This window comes from Aethalodelphis obliquidens, unplaced genomic scaffold (assembly GCF_003676395.1).
Source record: "Aethalodelphis obliquidens isolate GAN/ISIS:26980383/991018 unplaced genomic scaffold, ASM367639v1 scaffold40, whole genome shotgun sequence".
NCBI classification, from domain to species: Eukaryota; Metazoa; Chordata; class Mammalia; order Artiodactyla; family Delphinidae; genus Aethalodelphis; species Aethalodelphis obliquidens.
This window is the reverse complement of record NW_020837984.1, coordinates 8,822,815-8,842,896: the sequence shown is the minus strand read 5'-3', so window position 1 is coordinate 8,842,896 and position 20,082 is coordinate 8,822,815. Positions and strand designations below refer to the sequence as shown.

Here is a 20,082-nt window from a genome sequence, read left to right as displayed (position 1 = left end):
TAAAGTTAAATTAAATTAAATTTTTTTGTTTATTTATTTTTGGCTGCATTGGGTCTTTGTTGCTGAGCATGGGCTTTCTCTAGTTGCGGCGAGCAGGGGCTTCTCATTGCAGTGGCTTCTCTTGTTGTGGAGCATGGGCTTAGGTGCGTGGGCTTCAGTGGTTGTGGCTCATGGGCTCTAGAGCACAGGCTTAGTAGTTGTGGTGCATGGGCTTGGTAGCTCCACGGCATGTGGGATCTTCCCAGACCAGGGCTCGAACCCATGTCCCCTGCATTGGCAGGCAGATTCTTAACCACTGTGCCACCAGGAAAGCCAACTGTTTCTAACTTTTGATTTAAAGTGAGGGACATGCAACTCTTCCTTTTACTTGAACACTTAGAGGCCACTGTAGGATTATCAACTAGCCTAATTTCAATATTGTTGTGTCTCAGGGAATAGGAAGGCATGAAGAGAGGGAGAGAGATGGGAGAACAGCCTGTCAGTGGAGCAGTCAAAACACACACATGACATTTATCACTTAAGTCAGCCTTCTTATATAGGTGTGGTTCATGGTGCCCCAAAACAATTACAGTAGTAACATCAAAGATCACTTATCACAGATCACCATAAAAAAATAATAGTAATGAAAATGTTTGAAATATTGCAAGAATTACCAAAATGTGACAGAGACATGAATTAAGCAAATGCTATTGGAAAATGGTGCCTGTCGACTTGCTCAGTGCAGGGCTGCCACAAACCTTCAGTTTGCAAAAAAGCAATGTCTGCGAAGCACAATAAAGTGAAGTGCAGTAAAAGAGTTATGCCTATATAGATTCAATGTAATCCTTACCAAAATTCCAATGGCACATTTTGCAAAACTAGAACAAATAATTCTGAATTTTGTATGGAACCACAAAAGATCCCGAGTAATCAAAACAATTTTAAGAAACAGTAACAAAGCTGGAGGTACTACACTTCCTGATTTCAAACTATACTACAAAGCTGTGGTAAGCAAAATGGTATGAGAGACCAGAAATAAACCCACACATAAATGGACATTTAACTTATGACAAAGGAGCAAAGAACATAGAGTGGAGAAAGGATAGTCTCTTCAATAAATTGTGTTGGGAAAACTGGATAGCCACATGGAAAAGAATGAAACTAGACCACTATCTTATACCATACAGAAAAATTAACTGAAGATGGATTAAAGACCTGAATGTAAGATCCAATATCTTAAAATTCCTAGAAAAAAACGTAGGTGGTAGTCTCCTTGACATCGATCTTGGAGATGATTTTTGACATCAAAAGCAAAGGCAACGAAAGTAAAAATAAACAAGTGGGACTACATCAAACTAGAAAGCTCCTGCACAGCAAGGGAATCCACCAACAAAATGGAGAAGACATTTGCCAATCATATATCTGATAAGTCCAACATATAAACTCAATAACAACAACAACAAAAAAAACTGATTAAAAATGGGCAGAGGATCAGAATAGACATTTTTCCAAAGAAGACATACAGATGGCCAACAGGCACATGAAAAGATGTTCAACATCACTAATAATAGGGAAATGCAAATCAAAACCACAATGAGATACCACCTCACACCTGTTAAAACGGCTATTATCAAAAAAACAAGAAGTAACATTTATTGGAGAGGCTGTAGAGAAAAGGGAACCTTACACACTGTTGTTGGAACTATAAATTTGTATAGCCACTATGGAAAACAATATGGAGATTCCTCAAAAAATTAAGAGTAGAGCTACCATATGACCCAACTATTCCACTTCTGGGTATTTATCCAAAGAACATGAGAACAGTAATTTGAAAAGATATATGCACCCCCATGTTCATTGCAGCATTATTTACCATAGCCAAGACATGGAAACAACCTGAGTGTCCATTGATGGATGAATGCATATAGATGATGTGTTATATTTATACAATGGAATAATACCCTAAAAAAGAATGAAATCTTGCCTCGTGCAGCAACATGGATGAACCTTGAAGGTATTTTGTTCAATGAAATAAATCAGATGGAAAAAGACAAATACCCTGTAATTTTTACTCTTCAGTGGAATCTAAAAAACATTAACAAAGGAATGAACAAAATAAAACAATAGCAAACTCAGAGATACAGAGATCAGATTAGTGGTTACCAGAGAGGAAGGGGATTAGGGGTTGGGTGAAATGGCTGAAAGGGGCAACTGTATGGTGATGTATGGTAACTAGACTTGTGGTGGTGATCACTTTGTAGTGTGTAAGATGTCGAATTTTAATGCTGTACACCTGGAACTTATATAATAAATGTTCTTTTTTTTAGATTTGTGTATTTTTTAATTTTACATATATTCTTGTGTTTTGTTTTTAAACATTACATATAATCTTTTATATTTATCCAATAATTAAAACAATTTAAAACCAAAAATGTTAAACATCATTTTCAGCATAAGACTTTTATTTAGTAATATACATTCAGAGAAAAACTCTGAGAGACAACAAAATGTTGTTAATAGCTGTCTCCAAAGAGTGGAAATACCGGAAATTAAACTTTTTTGTTCTTTCCTTATTTTCTCAATTTTATACAGTGAACATATTACTTTTATAATCAAGAAACCAAATTATATTGAAATATGTATAAATATGATAGAAAAAAGGAAATGAATGCTCTGACCAAAGACAGTAGTGCACAAAGGCCCCAGGGGGCAGTAAGATCTTCTGCCCCAACTGGATCTTCAGCAGAGCTATCTATTCTCCCTGCTGGGGGCATTCTTCTCTTTGAACCCGTGTGCAGTCATACTTCTTCTTTAGGGCACAGCTTTAGTAAGTCACCTAGAGAAGCCTTCCCTGCCATTTAGACTAAGTTAGTAACCCTCTTACATGCTCTCATTATGCTTGACATTTAAAGTTGTGTTTTTTTTGCGGTACGCGCGCCTCTCACTGCTGTGGCCTCTCCCGTTGCGGAGCACGGGCTCCGGACGCGCAGGCTCAGCGGCCATGGCTCACGGGCCCAGCCCCTCCGCGGCATGTGGGATCCTCCCAGACCGGGGCACGAGCCTGCGTCCTCTGCATCGGCAGGCGGACTCTCAACCACTGCGCCACCAGGGAAGCCCCTAAAGTATTTTTTGAATTGAGGTATAATTGACTTATTATAGTAGTTTCTGGTGTACAGCATGACGATTTGATAAGTCTAGTTAACATCCACCACCATACATGGTTACAAAATTTTTTTCTTGCGATAGGAACTTTTAATATTTACTGTCTTAGCAACTTTCAAATATGCAATACATTATTATTAACTATAGTCTCCATGCTGTACATGATATCCCCATGACTTGTTTATTTTATAACTGGAAGTTTGTACCTTTTGACCCCCTTCACCCATTTCACCCACCTTCCCCTTCACCCTCCTGACTCTGACAACCAATCTGTTCCCTGTATCTTTGAGCTTGTGTTTTGTTTGTTTGTTTTTAAGATTCTGCATATAAGTGAAGTCATATGGCATTTGTCTTTCTCTGACTTATTTCACTTAGCATAACGCCCTCAAGGTCCATTCAAGATGTCACAAATGGTAGGATTTCATTCTTCTGATGGCTTAGTAGTATTACATTGTATATATATACCATGTCTTCTTTATCCATTCATCCATCGATGGACACTTAGATCTTGGCTATTGTAGATAATTCTGCAACGAACATGAAATAATGGTACCTATATCTTTTTGAATTAGTGTTTTCATGTTCTTTGGATAAATACCCAGAGGTGAAGTTGCTGCATCACATGATAGTTCTATTTTTGAGAAACCTCCATACTGTTTTCCATAGTGAGTGCACTGATTTGCATTCCCACCAGCAGTGCTGAAGAGTTCCCTATTCCCCACATCCTCGCCAACACTTGTTATTTCTTGTCTTTTTGATAAATGCTATTCTAATTTGAAGTAATCACAAACTTTTACAGAAAACTTGTTAGTACAGAGAATTTTTTTTCTTGAACCATTTTAGAGTAAGTTTCAGATCTGATGCCTCACCACCCCCAAATACTTTAGTGTGTATTTCCTATAGAAAATGTGTTGTCCCACATCATCTATATAACCATCAAAATCAAGAAATTAACAATGATAATAGTACTACCATCTAATACTCAGAGTTTCACCAGTTGTTCCTCCAGTGTCATTTTTTATAGCAAATGGTTCTCGTTCAGAATTACTTGGGTTTTTTTAGTAAAAGAAGGTGTGAAGAATGAAAAATACTGAAAAGAGTTATGTGTGATCAGGATTTTCTAAGACTGGATTGAATTTAGATGGGTAAATGGATTTTGTTAGGAATGGGCTAGAACAAGGCTGGGTTTGGTTTCTCCCTCCAAAGTATTCTTGAAATTCTGCTTTTGACAACAGATTGTGAGTTTCTTTGCCTTTAAGTGACTTGTATTTGCTTTTGAGATCTTTTGTAACTTTGGTTAAGGAATAAGTATTGTCTCACAGTGACCTATGATCTTATTTGACCAAGTGTTTTAAAACTTTTTGACAAACTTCCCAAATATCAAATTTTAATTGTTTCTTTTGATTTCCAGCTAACTTTGGGGTACCTTAGAGGTCCCCTGAGGTATCTTAAAGAGAAATATTTAACTAGGATTATTTGGTATGTTAAGTTAAATGTAATCATTTGGAATTCTGGTTATTATAACCAAGTTTCTTTATTGATTACACTATAATCAGATGTTTAACCATGGCTTTTAAGTCTTTGGTCATTTATAGATATTTTTGTACTCTGATGCTTTTACAAAAAGTGCTTCATCATCAAGATTCATAGAAAGGCTATGGAAGCAGTTACAACAGTTCCACACCAATATGATGGCTATGTGAGGATTACAGCCCATACTGACTTAAAACAAGGAGCTGTCCTGCCTCTGGGGCCCCTAGATCAGGCATCCAGAGATTTTTACTCCCTAACAGGCAGGGTCGACACCCCCCACTCAGCTCTGAAGCAGTTACAGAAGACGGACGATTGCCCTTCTGCTCTCATAAGAATATGGGAGTAAAATATCTGAGGGGGGAATGAAACAGGAGGGAAGGAGGCAGGGCACAACCTTTGAAAGAATGACATAGCCCGAGGACATGACATAAACTGATTAGAACCAAATGGGTCCAAGATGGTGGACATGTCGACTTCCACTAGACCTTAAGCCTCAGTATACCTCACTGTAACACATCAGCATGCTAAATGACACGCCCACAGGCGTCATGACAGTTCCAAGACCAACCATAAGGATCAAAAAAGTGGGTGGTGGCCCAATTCCTGGAAATCCCCACCCCTTCCTGAAATAGCTGCAATAAGCCTCCCACTCACGAGCCTATGAGATTACCCACCCCTATAAAAACTGACAACCCCATACCCTGGTGCCTTTCTCACCTTCTGAGATGGCCCACACTGTCTGTGGAGTGTGTTTCTCTCTAAATAAATCCACTTCTTACATAAAAAAAAAAGAAAAAAGAAAAAAAGACATGTTACATTTAGTTATCATGTCTCTTTATGCTCTTTAATTCTGGAACAAATCTTTCATCCTTTTAATTTTTTTTAATTTATTTTTTAACTTTTGTGACTTTAACACTTTTGAAGATTTTTTTAGCACTCATTTTGTAGTATGTCCCTAAATTTAGATCATTGAAGTTTCCTCATAAGTAGGTTCAAATTATGCATATCTGGTGGGAATATTCCAGAAGTGATGCTGTATTCTCAATGCATCCTAACAGGCAGTGCACAATTTCAATTCGTGTCTTTATTGATGATGTTCATGATCACTTGGTTAAGGTGATGTCTGCTAGGTTTCTCCACTGCAAAGTTACTTTCTTCTTTGGAATTAATTAGTATTTTGTAAGGGAGATACCTTGAAAATATGTGAATATCTTATTCCTCATTAAACTTTAAATATATTTTTAATTTATTTTATCCCTGTGGGCTCAGGTACTGTTTTAGTCAATGATTTTAATCCATTAGTACCATTATTTATTTTGATGTTTAAGTTGTCCCTGATGTGGCCAGTGGGACCCCTTGCAAGCTGGCTTCTCTGTCTTTGTGCCATGTCCCTGTCAATATTTGAGCATTTCCATTCTTTCTGGCACAACAGATCTTTCAGGCTCTTATTATACTTTCCCTTCCTCAGTGCTGGAATCAGCCAATTCTCAAAGGAGCTTGGTTCCTTTTAGAGGAGAATAGTATCTAGAAGCCAAGGTGTGCTTTAGGTGCACTCATTGCTCTTGGAGTATCACTGCTCCCAGGTACTCTCAGTGGCCAGAGCTTAGGGAATGTATGTATGTACGCATACACACATACTTGCACACATTCACTTCTGTATCTCAATATATCGAAAACCATGAGTTCATACCAGTACCTCAAATTCTAATCTATCACCACAGGGTTCATTCTAATGTTCTCTCTTTTTATATTTGTACTTCTCTCTCACTGGGAAAGCTGACGCTTCCATATCTTTATTTTATTTACTTAAAATCACCCTGTATGCAGACAGTCTTCTGTCTCTATGACAGTTCCCTTCCCTGCATGGATGTCCTTCTCACCCCGTGTACGTTCTGACACACTATGTTGGGCTGCCCCTGTATGTGGATGTCCTCCTCACTTTATTCAGCCTCTAACACCCAAGACGAGGCCATTGCTCCTATGAATGTGCTTCTCACCCTGCTAGGGTTCTGACGTACTATGTCAGACTGACTTTCCCTGTGGACACCTTCCTCATCTAGCTTAGGCTCTGGCACTCCATGGGACGTGGGTCTTATGTGGATGCCTTTCTATTCCTGCTTCGGTTTTAAGAGCCCCACTCTGGGCCAGATGCAGTAGGTCAGACTTGTGCATAGAATTCAGGACCCCTTATTATCCCCATAGTTCTATTCTAGAGCTGTAATACTTGGATGCATGGAATATTCATTATGTACACATATTCTTTATGTACACAGGATATGGCCTGTGTACATAATGCATATGGTTCTTGGATTTTTTAAGAATCTTTTTATTAAAAGTATTACATGTATATTGAAAAGTGTAAAGATTATAAAGATATGTTTTGAACTATCAAAAAGTGAACACACCCATAAAATCTTCACCCAGGTAAAGAAATAAAATATTATCAGTACCCTAGGAGCCATACTCGTGACCTTTCCCTGGCACTCCTTATTAGGTATCTTCAATATAACCAACAGAAATAAACTGCATTCTTTAAATTATATGTCCCAATTAGTGGCATGATGAATAAAATAGAGCTTCAGTAAGTACGCATGATTGACTGTTTTGAAAAACTATTTGAAAAGTTAATTATAGCTTTTTTGAGGAAGTTTTATCATTCAGTTTGAGAAAGTTTGGAGCAATCAGTCACTAGGGGGCAGCCTGCACTGCTTCCATTTCTTTAGAAATAGTTGTATCCTTTTGTTAGTAACTAGAATTATTTTGCATGGAAGGAAACAAATGTTATTTCAAAGAAAGAAATATTTCACTATTCACAGATAGGAAGAAAGTGGACACAATTATTTTGTTCTCCTGTAATTCAACTGCAGGAACGGATTCCATGGTCAAATCACTCTCAGCTTCTTGGAAGCCTAGCTTTGCTTTTGTAACCCCAGCAGAGCATCCGAATTGGAATGGTTTGGAAGGTTTTTTGAATCTAAACAAGCTTCAGATAATTTATCCACACCTTCCTCTAAACCTTTCTTTTCTGCAGATTTCTCCCAAATACCCTACTAAACTCGAGTTAAATTAGAGAAGAGAAAGCCACAGCTCAGAATTCTATCCACTGATTTCATTTCGCCTTGCTTAGTGGTAGTTTCTTTTGGTAGCACCCTGTGAAAAATATCAGAGGAAGCATGAGAGAAAAAAGTCGGTCTTCCTTGGCGTCAATTCTTTATCACTTCTTTCCTCATGCCATTCTAGTTTTGTGTATTTCTTTCCTAACTGGACTGATAAACTATCCAGTTCCTGAATATCCCTAGAATAGATAAACCCATGTCCACATACTTTTGAAGTATTTTATTTCCAGTAACATAAAGAGATTGTTTCTGCCCTCCTCCCTGCCCTACTGACCCTGCCGTACAGTATGGGTTGGCTTCTTATTCTCCATAACTTTTTACCATAATCTAATGTCATTTCTTCCTTTCTACAGATAGAGACATCGGGATCTACCAGTATTATGACAAGAAAGAGCCACCAGGTAAAGTATCTGTTCTACTAAAGTGATTTTTATAAACTTTTTATTTTAAACTATAAAATACTGACTTGAAAACTCTGTTTTTATGAGTCTTAGATGAATTCTAGAATTTCAAGAAAGGTTACTCCAGTTCTTCAGAAAAATGCTGAGGTTGATATCTATTCTATATAAAATAAAGCAATATTGAGAAAATGCTATAGCAGAATCTGAAAATTTTCATTTTACTGCTGATTAGACTGATAACTGGACAGTCTATTCTCGTTTATTTATCAGTGTCCCAGTAGAGGGCATTGTTAATGCATGGGTCCCACTGATGCTGGCCTCCCAGATCCTCACCTGATATCTGAAATAGGCATTTCTGAGTGAGTGATCAATTTTCTTTATCTGATTAATCCTGTTAATCCCAGAAGTTTCATGATGGGCCAAAAGGTCTTTCTAGCTAGAGTTACTTCCTGTTTTGGTCTCTGTTGAAGTGAGGCTTGTGTGGGCATCCTGTGTGCTTAGCTTGGTGGCTAATAGGCTGACTTCATGGTTCTGATGACAGACTGAAGCAGCTTCTGTTCTGGGCTCAGTTGCAGTTCTGTTCCCTATCTGATGAGATTGCGAACTCAGGATATTGGCCCACCTGTTGTGCTTTGTAAGCCTTTTCACTACAAATTTAGGAAATCTTCTATGAAATGAAAACATCCCAATTATGGCATTTTTCAACTGCCTTTTTTAAAGTTTAGCATATTTTATTAATCTCAATAGCATGTATAAATAATTATTTATGCACATATTAAAAATACAAAGTATTATAATAAAAATAATTTCCACTTTTTTTTTTTTTAACATCTCTCCACTACCACAATATCAGCAACAGAGCATGGTAACTTAGAAGAAAAGCAGAAGCTGGCAGAATGTAAGTTTTACTTTATATTTTTTTGGAATAATTATAAAAGTGGAATTTTAATATCCCTGAAAATTCAGTCTTAAAACATATTTTAAACTTTCTGCACAAATAGAAAATGTTATTCCTTACAAATTTCTTATAAATTCCCATTGTTTAGGTACATAAACGTGAATAAGAATTATATTGTTAGGAATTTTTCGTTTAGACCATTGAAATCTCTGTCCATTGTTCGGTGAGATATATGCTTCTGTAAACACAAACTTTCTTATTGAACCATATTTATATTATTTAATATATTTAAAAAGTGTGCCATGCTTAAATTCTGATAACATTTTATTATCCATATTATGCCTAAATTATTAATATGTTTTACCCATTGTAAGAGAATAAGATTTGTAATTATCAGTATTAGCATTTTATTCTCTTTAGTCTTTCCTGTTTTCAAATATATAAACGTGTTATATATGTAATATGGGTACAGTATAATGTGGTTAAAATATGACTGTTTTATTTGGAATATAGGTGGAGCTGAATATCCTACTTATTCTCATTTTAAATGATCAAGCTAACATTTAATTTTTAAAAATACTGTATTAGTACCTGCAACAGAGATTTAAAACTTTTTACATATGCTCTGCACATCATAAATTATGTTTATAGAATGTCATTAATTTGCTTTAATAAGATAATAGCAATTCTATAAAAATTTAAATGCCTATATATACTGTATATTATATGTACATACACACAAAACACATGTACACACGCATTTAGAATTATTAGGAGAATTCAGAGATGAATTCGTTTTCGTGATGAAATAGATATCATTATAATGAATTTAATATTCTGTTAATTCTTTTAAACAGAACTATTTTTAGTTTGTCTTAGGCTAACATTGAGACTCTACTAAATAATTTTATCTTTTAATTTAAAACAAAACAAAGGCTTATCATTATTGAATTGTGGTGTAGATTTTAAAGAGAATTATTTTAAATAGAAAAGAGCACTGTTAGTGTCTAATCTGTTAAGACTTGGATTTCCCTCAAATTTGTCCTTAGTTTAAATGTGTGATGCTTAATTTTAAATTCATTTTCTCTGTGTTATTTTTTAAATTTTATTTCTTTCCTCACTATATTCATTTACTCATAGGAATTTTCAGATCTGATAAGGCTACTTGCACAGTTTGGAATTTCTTTCGGATTGACTCTTTATTTATATGAAAATGTTACTTCTGTGGTAAAGAGTGGGTCATTTACTGTTAAGTGCTAGATTCACAGGCCTAGGAAACTTTCCCAGGGATTCTCCGAGCCTTGTTAGTTGTCATCATAAAATTTTGATCAGGGAGATTGTTTTGTGGTAAAAATCCTGTTTTTATGACAGAGCCTTTCAAAAACTGTCATTTGATGATGGAAGTGAAGCCTGCTTCCTTTCAGTTAAGGAGGTGTCTTATTTTAATCTCCTAAGGCACATTGCTAAGCAGAGTTTCCTTTTTAAACCATGTTTAACTAACTGTAGTACACGTTTTGTTTGCCAGCACGAGATTTTCCATGGACGCTCAAAAACAGACGCCCAGAAAAACTTCGAGACTCACTCAAGGAGTTGGAGGTATCTTTCCAGAAGTTTCAAAAATGGCAACAAACAAATCTGTTTTAAAACATCTTTCAACAGCTTTAATTTTCATAAAGGATCAACTCTCCTGGTGATGATAGCTTTGCTTTTGTCCAGTGAGGAGTTCCAAAACAGTTGCATCTTTGTGAGGCATGCTGATCTTTTTTTTTGCTTGCAAATCAGAAGCACTTTAACTGGTAACGACAATGTGTATAGCCAACTGCACTCTCTTTTTCTGTTTCCTTCAGGAGCTGATGCAAAATAGTCAGTGTGTGCTGAGCAAATGGAAGAACAAATATGTCTGTCAGGTAAAAAGGTTTGACATGCTTTCGCAGTGTTTAACCAGTGGAGCTGAAAACTATGCAGTAATTGGTATTCTTGTGTTATGATAGGTAATGGACAAAAACTTTTTAGGAACAGGTATTTCATAGTTTGAATTCTAGTCATTCTATAACTAACATTAGACAGATTGACTCAGGCTACCTCATTAATCAGTATAGTTGTACTGACACTATAAGCACTAGTAACAGTCTTTTCAGATGGTATTTTTTGTTTGTCATAGATTTAATCATATTTATGAATGAAGGTAAAACCATAGGACAAAAGGTATTTTGACCACTCTTGTAAGCACTTGTGAACACCATGCTTATGGAAATCAACAAGCAGACTAGAGTTAGACCTAACAAAACAAGACATTTGCTCTTACTTTTTGAACCTTCTAAACTGTACTGTTTAATATGGTAGCTGGTAGTCACCTGTGGCTATTTAAATATAAATCTAAACTAATTAAGATTAAAAATTCAATTCCTCAGTTGCACTACCCACATTTTAAGTGCTCAGTAGCCACATGTTATCATATGGACAATATATATACAGAGCATTTCCATCACAGAAAGTTCTTCTGTACAGCACTATTAGATCCTGGACAAGGTGAGCTACATGTTGAATGGGTCTAGATTCAGGACATAATAATCACTTGTCCGTTGATCATAAAATAATGGACAAATATCTCAGCTGTGTCAGTAGGCTTAAAAAATGCTATTTGCCTAGAAAAATTTTACTCGCTTATGATAAAACGAATCATTAGTAATATTCTACTCCTACATGTAGTTGAAGTTACATCAGTACTAATAATTATAACTGTTTTATGGAATTAAATATCCTGTATCAATTTAAATTCTTACTTGCTTACAATGTGATTCACGAATTTTAGGTCTAACTACTCTTGTTTGAAGTTTAGACCCATGGCTCTATCCATAAATCTACCACATTGAATTTGTAGTGATTATAAACTTGTGTTAATCTACTATTTGAATATAGATCTCATTTTAGTGGACTCTGGTTTGTGCTCATTTTTTGTTTAAACTAGTCTACCTTTATTCATGAAAGTGACTTTAGTTACCTCCTCAACTGTCATAATTATTATTTTCCAGAGACTGTTTACAAGGTTGAATTAATATTTTTAGAACCATAATACTTCTTTTTTTTTTTAACATTTTTATTGGAGTATAATTGCTTTACAATGGTGTGTTAGTTTCTGCTTTATAACAAAGTGCATCAGTTATACGTATATCCCCATATCTCCTTCCCCTTTCATCTCCCTCCCACCCTCCCTATCCCACCCTTCTAGCTGGTCACAAAGCACCGAGCTGATCTCCCTGTGCTATGCTACTGCTTCCCACTATCTATCTATTTTACGTTTGGTAATGTATATATGTCCATATATACACTACCACTCTCTCACTTTGTCCCAGCTTACCCTTCCCCCTCCACGTGTCCTCAAGTCCATTCTCTAGTAGGTCTGTGTCTTTATTCCGTCTTGCCCCTAGGTTCTTCATGAGCTTTTTTTTTTTTTTTAGATTCCATATATATGTGTTAGCATATGGTATTTGTTTTTCTCTTTCTGACTTACTTCAGTCTGTATGACAGACTCTAGGTCCATCCACCTCACTACAAATAACTCAATTTCATTTCTTTTTTAGAACCATAGTACTTCTTAAATTAGACTTAGGATACTATTGAAAAGGATGGAATTATTTAAAAATTCATAATTTGTTTTCATAAAAATTTTAATCAGACTTTAAAACTTGAATACAAAATATACTCCAGAAAGTTTTAAACTTAGTACAACTCAAATTGTACTTCTCAATGCCATTACTCACTTTAAAAGCTGGTTCAAAATTATTTGACTGCAGGGGAAGCCTACCACCTATAGTAAGAGGTGTGTCTCATGGCCTCACCCTTACTGTTGCACAGGTAAGTTGGAACATGTCAGGCATCTGAAAATATGCAGTGGAGCATCTCAGTACGCAATCCGTTTTAAATAGACTTTATTGCATTTTGATTTAATAAGCAGGTTTGTGTGCATGTATGTATGGGAGAGTATGAAGATGGATATTCCTCACTATTGAATTAATTCAACTCAGAAAAGGAATTTGTGTGATAGAATATATACAAAATTACTTCCGTAATTTATAGGAAACTGAAAATACTGATTTCATAGGCTGTTGTACCAATGAGTCTGTGTTTAACATTTCCACTGGAGCTTATCATTATGTTCTGTCATATTTTGTGCTTTATTTCTATGATTGATAAGATATGCCTTAAATAGACCTTTTACTACCAGCACATTCTTGATGTGATATATTTCAACAACATAACTTGACCTCCACCGTGTCCACAGGTCCAGGTTATTCCCCATATCTTTAGGGCCTTTGAAAGACCTCCTAACGTTATCCATCCACTACCACAGTTTCTAGACAGGACTATTAGCTAGGTCTTCTAAAAATATGAATATGTGTGTTATTCTTAAAGATCTCTAATATGACAGAAAATTAAAAATTTGGTGCTCAAGCTAAATTTTCGTAAGGATCCCCTTAACCTTTTGTTAGCTGCAAAATCAGTAAATCATCTCTACAGGCTCCCATAGGGTCCCCCTTTTGTACATCATCCAGTGTGGTAACTCTAAAGGTAACATATGCTTTCATTTCTATTAGTAATTTCCCCCATATATTTAACCCTAAAATGGCAGCCATTGATCACAACGTAAAGTTCTCTAATTCTTAGAAAAGAAGTGAAAAAAGTTCCTCAGTATCTTGGTGCTAACATAGTTAGACTCTTCAGTTTTTGACTGTGCCACTCCTTAACTAATGTAAATCTTTTATCCCCCCCTCAAAAAGGGGCAACTTTAGGCTATATGGAATTTATCTTGGTTGTCTTCTTTTTAAGGGATCCTTATTTCTTCGAAAGGTTCAGTTGTTCAGGAATTAGTGATGCAACTACAACAACATAAAGAATTTCAGAGGATGCAATCTGAGCCTGGATTTTTCCCTCTGTTGAATAACAAGGGTTTTTTTTTGATAGGTTATCATCAGTATCAAAGCTTAATTCATGTTGTTGATTCAGTGATTCAATGACCTGTAAATTGTACCATTTAAAAAATAATTCCATTTGTAAATTCAGAACAGTTTATAAATCAAGACTTACCGATACATATGTTCTATATGAAAACTTTCTTTTGAAGTTGGTTTTTCAGACTGTACCTGTTACTAGTTTGAAATGAATTAAAAGTGTATCACATATATTTCTCACTGTTTTTTTGATCTCCTAAAATTATTTTATTATGAGAAAGTATTTAATAATTTTCTGCTTTGAATTTCTTAAACCATTTTCCAAACTATTCTTAGGGAATAATAGTTTCAGCATTAAGCTACTATTAAATTGTACACTGCTGTGGTGGAATATTTTAATTCCTTAAATTGTGCTTCAAGTCACATTCATATTTGCAGATTACTGCATAATTAGTTAAAAGCAATATTATCATTAAGATAGATGTAACTTCATATATATTGATTTTAGATTAAATTATTTGAATCATATATGTACATTTGAGCATAAAAGTATGATATAGTCATCTTTACCCTGATTTCTTTCTATACTTATTTGACATTTCCAGATACAATTTTAAAATGCCAAGAAAAGATAGTTTTCTTTTTAAATTCTTGTAATGAATTACTTGACAGGCTATGTAAAAGTAGAGATTATTTTCCAAGCATATCACAGATAAACTGTGACCTTAAGGAACTTATTTTATTATAACTTCCTCAGTTGTATAATGAATAGCATCGTTACCTGATCTTTCACCAAACTGTGTGAAAATGAGTTTCGATTTCCTCATAAAATAATAATTGACAAACCATGGTTTTAAGTTACAACTATTAGTAATAGCATATTATTTATACAAAACCCATCACACAGTATTTACTGACTGCCACCATTGCAGGAGGCACTAAAGATGTGTGAAGTGTGGGCTGAGTTGCCAGTATAACCTAGTCAAGGGAAACAGACATGTAAAATCACTAGGACACTAGTGAGTGCTAAGTTGTATGACACCAAGTTAAAAAGGTAATAAGAATTTAGAGAAAGCACAGAGATTAGCCTGGCAGTGGGATGTAGGCTAAAACATGAAAACCAGAGGTGGTTTCTACAAAGAACAAATGAAATGGGATAATTATTTTCTGGAAACACCAAACTAGGGGGTTTCTGGACTTGAAGATTCTAAGCACAGAGCAGAAGTAAGGTGGCTAGACTGAAAATAAGGGGATTAAGTAAGAGTCTGTATCTGGAATGGTGAGATCTTCCCCAACTCTTTACCCGCTCCAGCACCGAGGGTATATCTCAATGTAACTTATTTAGAAGACCCTTCTCTGACAAAATAGATTATTACTCCCAGAGCAAAGCCTATGCATACTGATATTTGGTAGTTCCCTTTGAAAATATAGGTGTGCCAACAAATCTCCTTACAGTGAAGCCCAAGTTAACAAGCCTGTTTGTACACACCAAGCTTCCAATCAATTTTTTGGAGACTCACTTTTAAATATAACCAGGGATGGGAATGTAAATTGGTACAACCACTATGGAGAGCAGCATGGGGGTTCCTTAGAAAACAAAAAACAGAACTACCATATGACCCAGCACTCCCACTACTGGGCATATACCCTGAGAAAACCATAATTCAAAAAGAGACATGTACCACAGTGTTCATTGCAGCACTGTTTACAATAGCCAGGACATGGAAGCAACCTAAATGTCCAACAGATGAATGGATAAAAAAGATATGGCACATATATACAATGGAATATTACTCAGCCATAAAAAAAACGAAATTGAGTTATTTGTAGTGAGGTGGATGGACCTAGAGTCTGTCATACAAAGTGAAGTAAGTCAGAAAGAGAAAAACAAATACCGTCTGCTAACGCATATATGTGGAATCTAAAAAAATAATAGTACTGATGAACCTAGTGGCCAGGCAGGAATAAAGACGTAGACATAGAGAATGGACTTGAGGACACTGAGGGGGGGAGGGGGAAGCTGGGGTGAAGTGAGAGTAGCATCGACATATATACACTACCAAATGTAAAATAGATAGCTAGTGGGAAGCAGCTGCATAGCACAGGGAGATCAGCTCGATGCTTTGCGACAACCTAGAGGGGTGGGACAGGGAGGGTGGGAGGGGGCTCAAGAGGGAGGGGATATGGAGATATATGTATGCATATGGCTGATTGACTTTGTTGTACAAAAGAAACTAACACAGTGTTGTGAAGCAATTATACTCCAATAAAGATCTTTTAAAAAAATAAATATAACCAGGGAGCCAGAGATCCACAGTACTTTCAAGGAAATCTCCATCTGTAAATCTAAGATCTATGAGTCTGAGGCTAAAACAAACAGAAAAGAAAAAGAATCAGGGACAGTACAATAAACAGAGCTAAATTCAAGGAATTAAAATTAATCCCCACAGAGAAATAAGAGAAGTTCTTGCATCTTTGAAACAAGAATAGGATGCTATTTTTGAAAAAGGAATACTCAAGAAAAAGGAAAGGAGCTCTTGAGAATTAAAAATATGACAGCATAGGGGCTTCCCTGGTGGCACAGTGGTTAAGACATCCACCTGCCAATGCAGGGGACACGGGTTTGAGCCCTAGTCCAGGAAGATCTCACATGCTGCGGAGCAGCTAAGCCCATGTGCCACAACTACTGAGTCTGTGCTCTAGAGCCCGTGAGCCACAACTACTGAGCCTGTGTGCCACAACTACTGAAGCCCACGTGCCTAGAGCCCGTGCTCCGTAACAAGAGAAGCCACTGCAGTGGGAAGCCCGTGCACCGCAACGAAGAGTAGCCCCTGCTCGCCGCAACTAGAGAAGGCCCACGCACAGCAACAAAGACCCAACGCAGCCAAAAATAAATAAAAATAAAAATGAATTTTAAAAATATGACAGCATAGATAGAAGAATTAATAGAAGAATTGAACAATAAAGTTAAAATATCCCTATAATGCAGAACAGAGTGTACTAAGGGACATAGTGAACAATAGGCAATAGAAGATAAGAAGATTAGAGCATCAGGCCAGAAGGTCCAATATCTTACTAATGATAGAAAACAGGAGGGAAGAAACAAACAAACAAAATATAATAGAAGAAAATTTCCCATAACTGGAGGATGTTTGTTTCCAGTTTGAAAGGACCCAGTGGTTGAAAAAAAGACTAATACCAAGACATATTTTGTGAATTTTAGAAAACCAAAGATAAAGAGAAGATCCAGAAAGCTTTTGCAGTAAAAAAAAGAAAAATAAGGTACATAGAAAAGAATGGGAATCAGACTTCTCAACAGCAATACAAGGAGTTAGAAGACTGTGGAATCATGCCTTCAAAATTCTGAAGGGAAGAGCTTTTAGCCTAGAATTCTGTGTCTAGAATTCTAAATTGTCTTTCAAGCAAGGACATTTTCAAGCTAGTTAGCTCTCAAAAAATCTTACCTACCTGCCATGGACTTTTTCTCAGGAAGTTATTGGAAGATGTGCTGCCCTAAAGCAGTAGAGTGAACCAAGAAGCAAGATTTCTTAGGATCCAGGAAACAGAGGATCTTACACAGGAAAGAAAGGAAGAGAAATCTTAGGATGACTGTGCCTTAGGCCTAGGTAGCAGCTGGTCCAAATTGGGGCAGGGGACAGAAGGTTCTCCTAGGGATATTGGAGGGAGGGAAGAAAAGGAACTGATAGATCTGATATCTAGTCTGATCTAGGAGAATTAATAATAATATTTAATAAGATAATAAAAGATATAGGATAATTAAATTTTACTGAAAAAAAATCAGTAGGTAATGACTAAATCAAGAAATAACATATGGAAGACATTGCTAGTTGCTTGTCCAGTATCCATTTTTCTTTATGAACAGACCCTATTGTTCAGAGTGGCAAAATGAGGCAGTTCTGGCCAAAGTAAGCAGAGGTTCCTGGTAGGACTTACAAGAAAGCTTACTTTTTTTAAGTCATATTTTTGTACAGCATTTAAAAATCAGAATTAATGCCCCTCAGAAGACCTATAATGAGCAAAATATCAGAATTTTAAATAAGTATTGCACTGTTTTACTGACTCTTCCTGTTGCCTAGGGCTTCCAGTGGCTCCACAAAGCCCTGCCATTCACTGCCTGCTATGAGGGCAGAGTAGGTTGTTCAAACTAGTGGTATTATTCTCCATAGACCACTGCCCCTATCCAAAAATATGTCTTCCCCAGGCTGAGGCGTTTGAAATTCCTCTAAAAAAGCAAAATATTGTAGGAATATTGCATACTTTAAATGTATTTTTACATATAAAATACATGTACTTATTTTATATATATGTATAATGTCACACCAGACTCAATTGGGATGTGGCTTTTCAGCTTCTGCGCTTCCAGTCTGGATCTGAAATATTCCTGAAGGGACTGGGCCCTGCTTTTGACCATTCTTTCACTCAAGGCATATATATATAGTGCCTAGTATATGCCAAATAGAATTCTCATTGCTAGGGATGCCAGTGAATAAAACAGACAAAAATGACCATTATTCCTGTTCCCCTGTAGCTTAAGTTTTATCAGGGTAGACAGTCAAGAAGGGATCGATAAGTAAAATTTAGAGTATGTAAGAAAGTAATAACTGTTAAGAGAAAAGTAAAGCAAGAAAAATAGGAAGTATATGTGGGGGATGGTAGGGCAGGATGGGCCTGATATCTGGTGACCAGTAAAAACCTCGTGTGATTAAGACATAAAGGAGCAAGCCGTGGAAGGTATCTGGAGAAGAGAGTTCCAGGCAGGTACAGAGGCCCTGAGATGGAAGTATACGTGGCATGTTTGAAAAACATCAGAGTTTATCTGATTGGAGTGGGATGAGCAAGGAGAAGAGTAGTAGGAATTAAGATCAGAGAGAAAATGAGGCATTAGTTATATAAGGGCCTTCCAGGCCTTTGAAGGACTTGGCTTTTACTCTAAGTGAGATGGGAAACCCTTCGGGGCTTTTGAGCCGAGGAGGAGCTTGATCTGATTTACTTTTTAATTGGATAACTCTAGGTATTGTGATGCGAACACATTGAAGGAAATGAAGATCAAATCAGGGCAATCAGTTAGAAGGCTGCTACCATAGTCCAGGTGAACAGCCATAACGGTGGTTTTGACCGCATGGAGCGGTTAAGTGGTGAGAAGTGGCCAGATTCTGCTGATGGATCAGATGTGGAATATAGGAGAAAGTTCTGAGCAACTGGAAGAATGGCCATTTACTGAGATGGCGAAGACTGAGAAGAGACATTTTTGAGGGCAATATCAGGAGCTCAGTTTTTGACGTCAGTGTTTGAAATGCCTATTAGATATTCAAGTAGAGAAGTCAGTAGACAATTGGTTATAGGAATGTGTAGTTTAGAGAAGGGCCTGGGCTGGAGAGAGAAATTTGGGAGGCAGCAACAAAGATGGCATTGAAGCCAAGAAATCAGTGAAGATCACCAAGGGGGTGAGTGTAGATAGAGAACTAGAGGAGGCAGAAGGGCGGAGCTCTGGGGTGCTCCAGCATTGGGGATTGGAGAGAGAGAAAGGGAGAGATGGAGAAAGGAGACGAATAAGGAGTAGCCAGAGAGGTAGAGCACACTGAAGGGAATGTGGTGCCCTGGAAACTAGGTTTCAGGAAGAAAGTTGAGTGTTGCTGGTATGTAGCATACCAGTAACAGTTGCCTGAGATTGACTATCGGATGGAGTAGCATGGAGGTCATTCGTGACCTAGATTAGAGCAGGGTCAATAGATGGCATGGGCAGAAGCCTGACTGGAATGTAGTTAAGGGAAAATAGGAGGAGAGAAATTAGGGCTTTACAACATCAGAAGGGATTACTTTATAAAGGAAAATGGAGAAATAGGTCAGGAGCTTGAGAGAGAGGTGAGGTTAAAAGAGGTTTTTGGGACTTCCCTGGTGGCGCAGTGGTTGAGAGTCCGCCTGCCAATGCAGGGGACACGGGTTCGTGCCCCGGTCCGGGAAGATCCCACATGCTGCATAGCAGCTGGGCCCGTGAGCCATGGCGGCTGAGCCTGCGTCTCCGG

The 20,082-nt window shown here is 36.9% G+C and overlaps 1 protein-coding gene across 1 annotated transcript in view; it reads left to right on the top strand.

The window, feature by feature from the left end:
* Positions 1–20,082, top strand: part of WDPCP (WD repeat containing planar cell polarity effector) — a 276,699-nt gene that overhangs the window by 99,766 nt on the left and 156,851 nt on the right. Inside the window, exons 4-7 of the mRNA XM_027131634.1 lie at positions 8,144–8,191; positions 9,045–9,089; positions 10,615–10,685; positions 10,937–10,996. Coding sequence (XP_026987435.1) covers positions 8,144–8,191; positions 9,045–9,089; positions 10,615–10,685; positions 10,937–10,996 — 224 coding nt within the window. The remainder of the gene's footprint in view (positions 1–8,143; positions 8,192–9,044; positions 9,090–10,614; positions 10,686–10,936; positions 10,997–20,082) is intronic.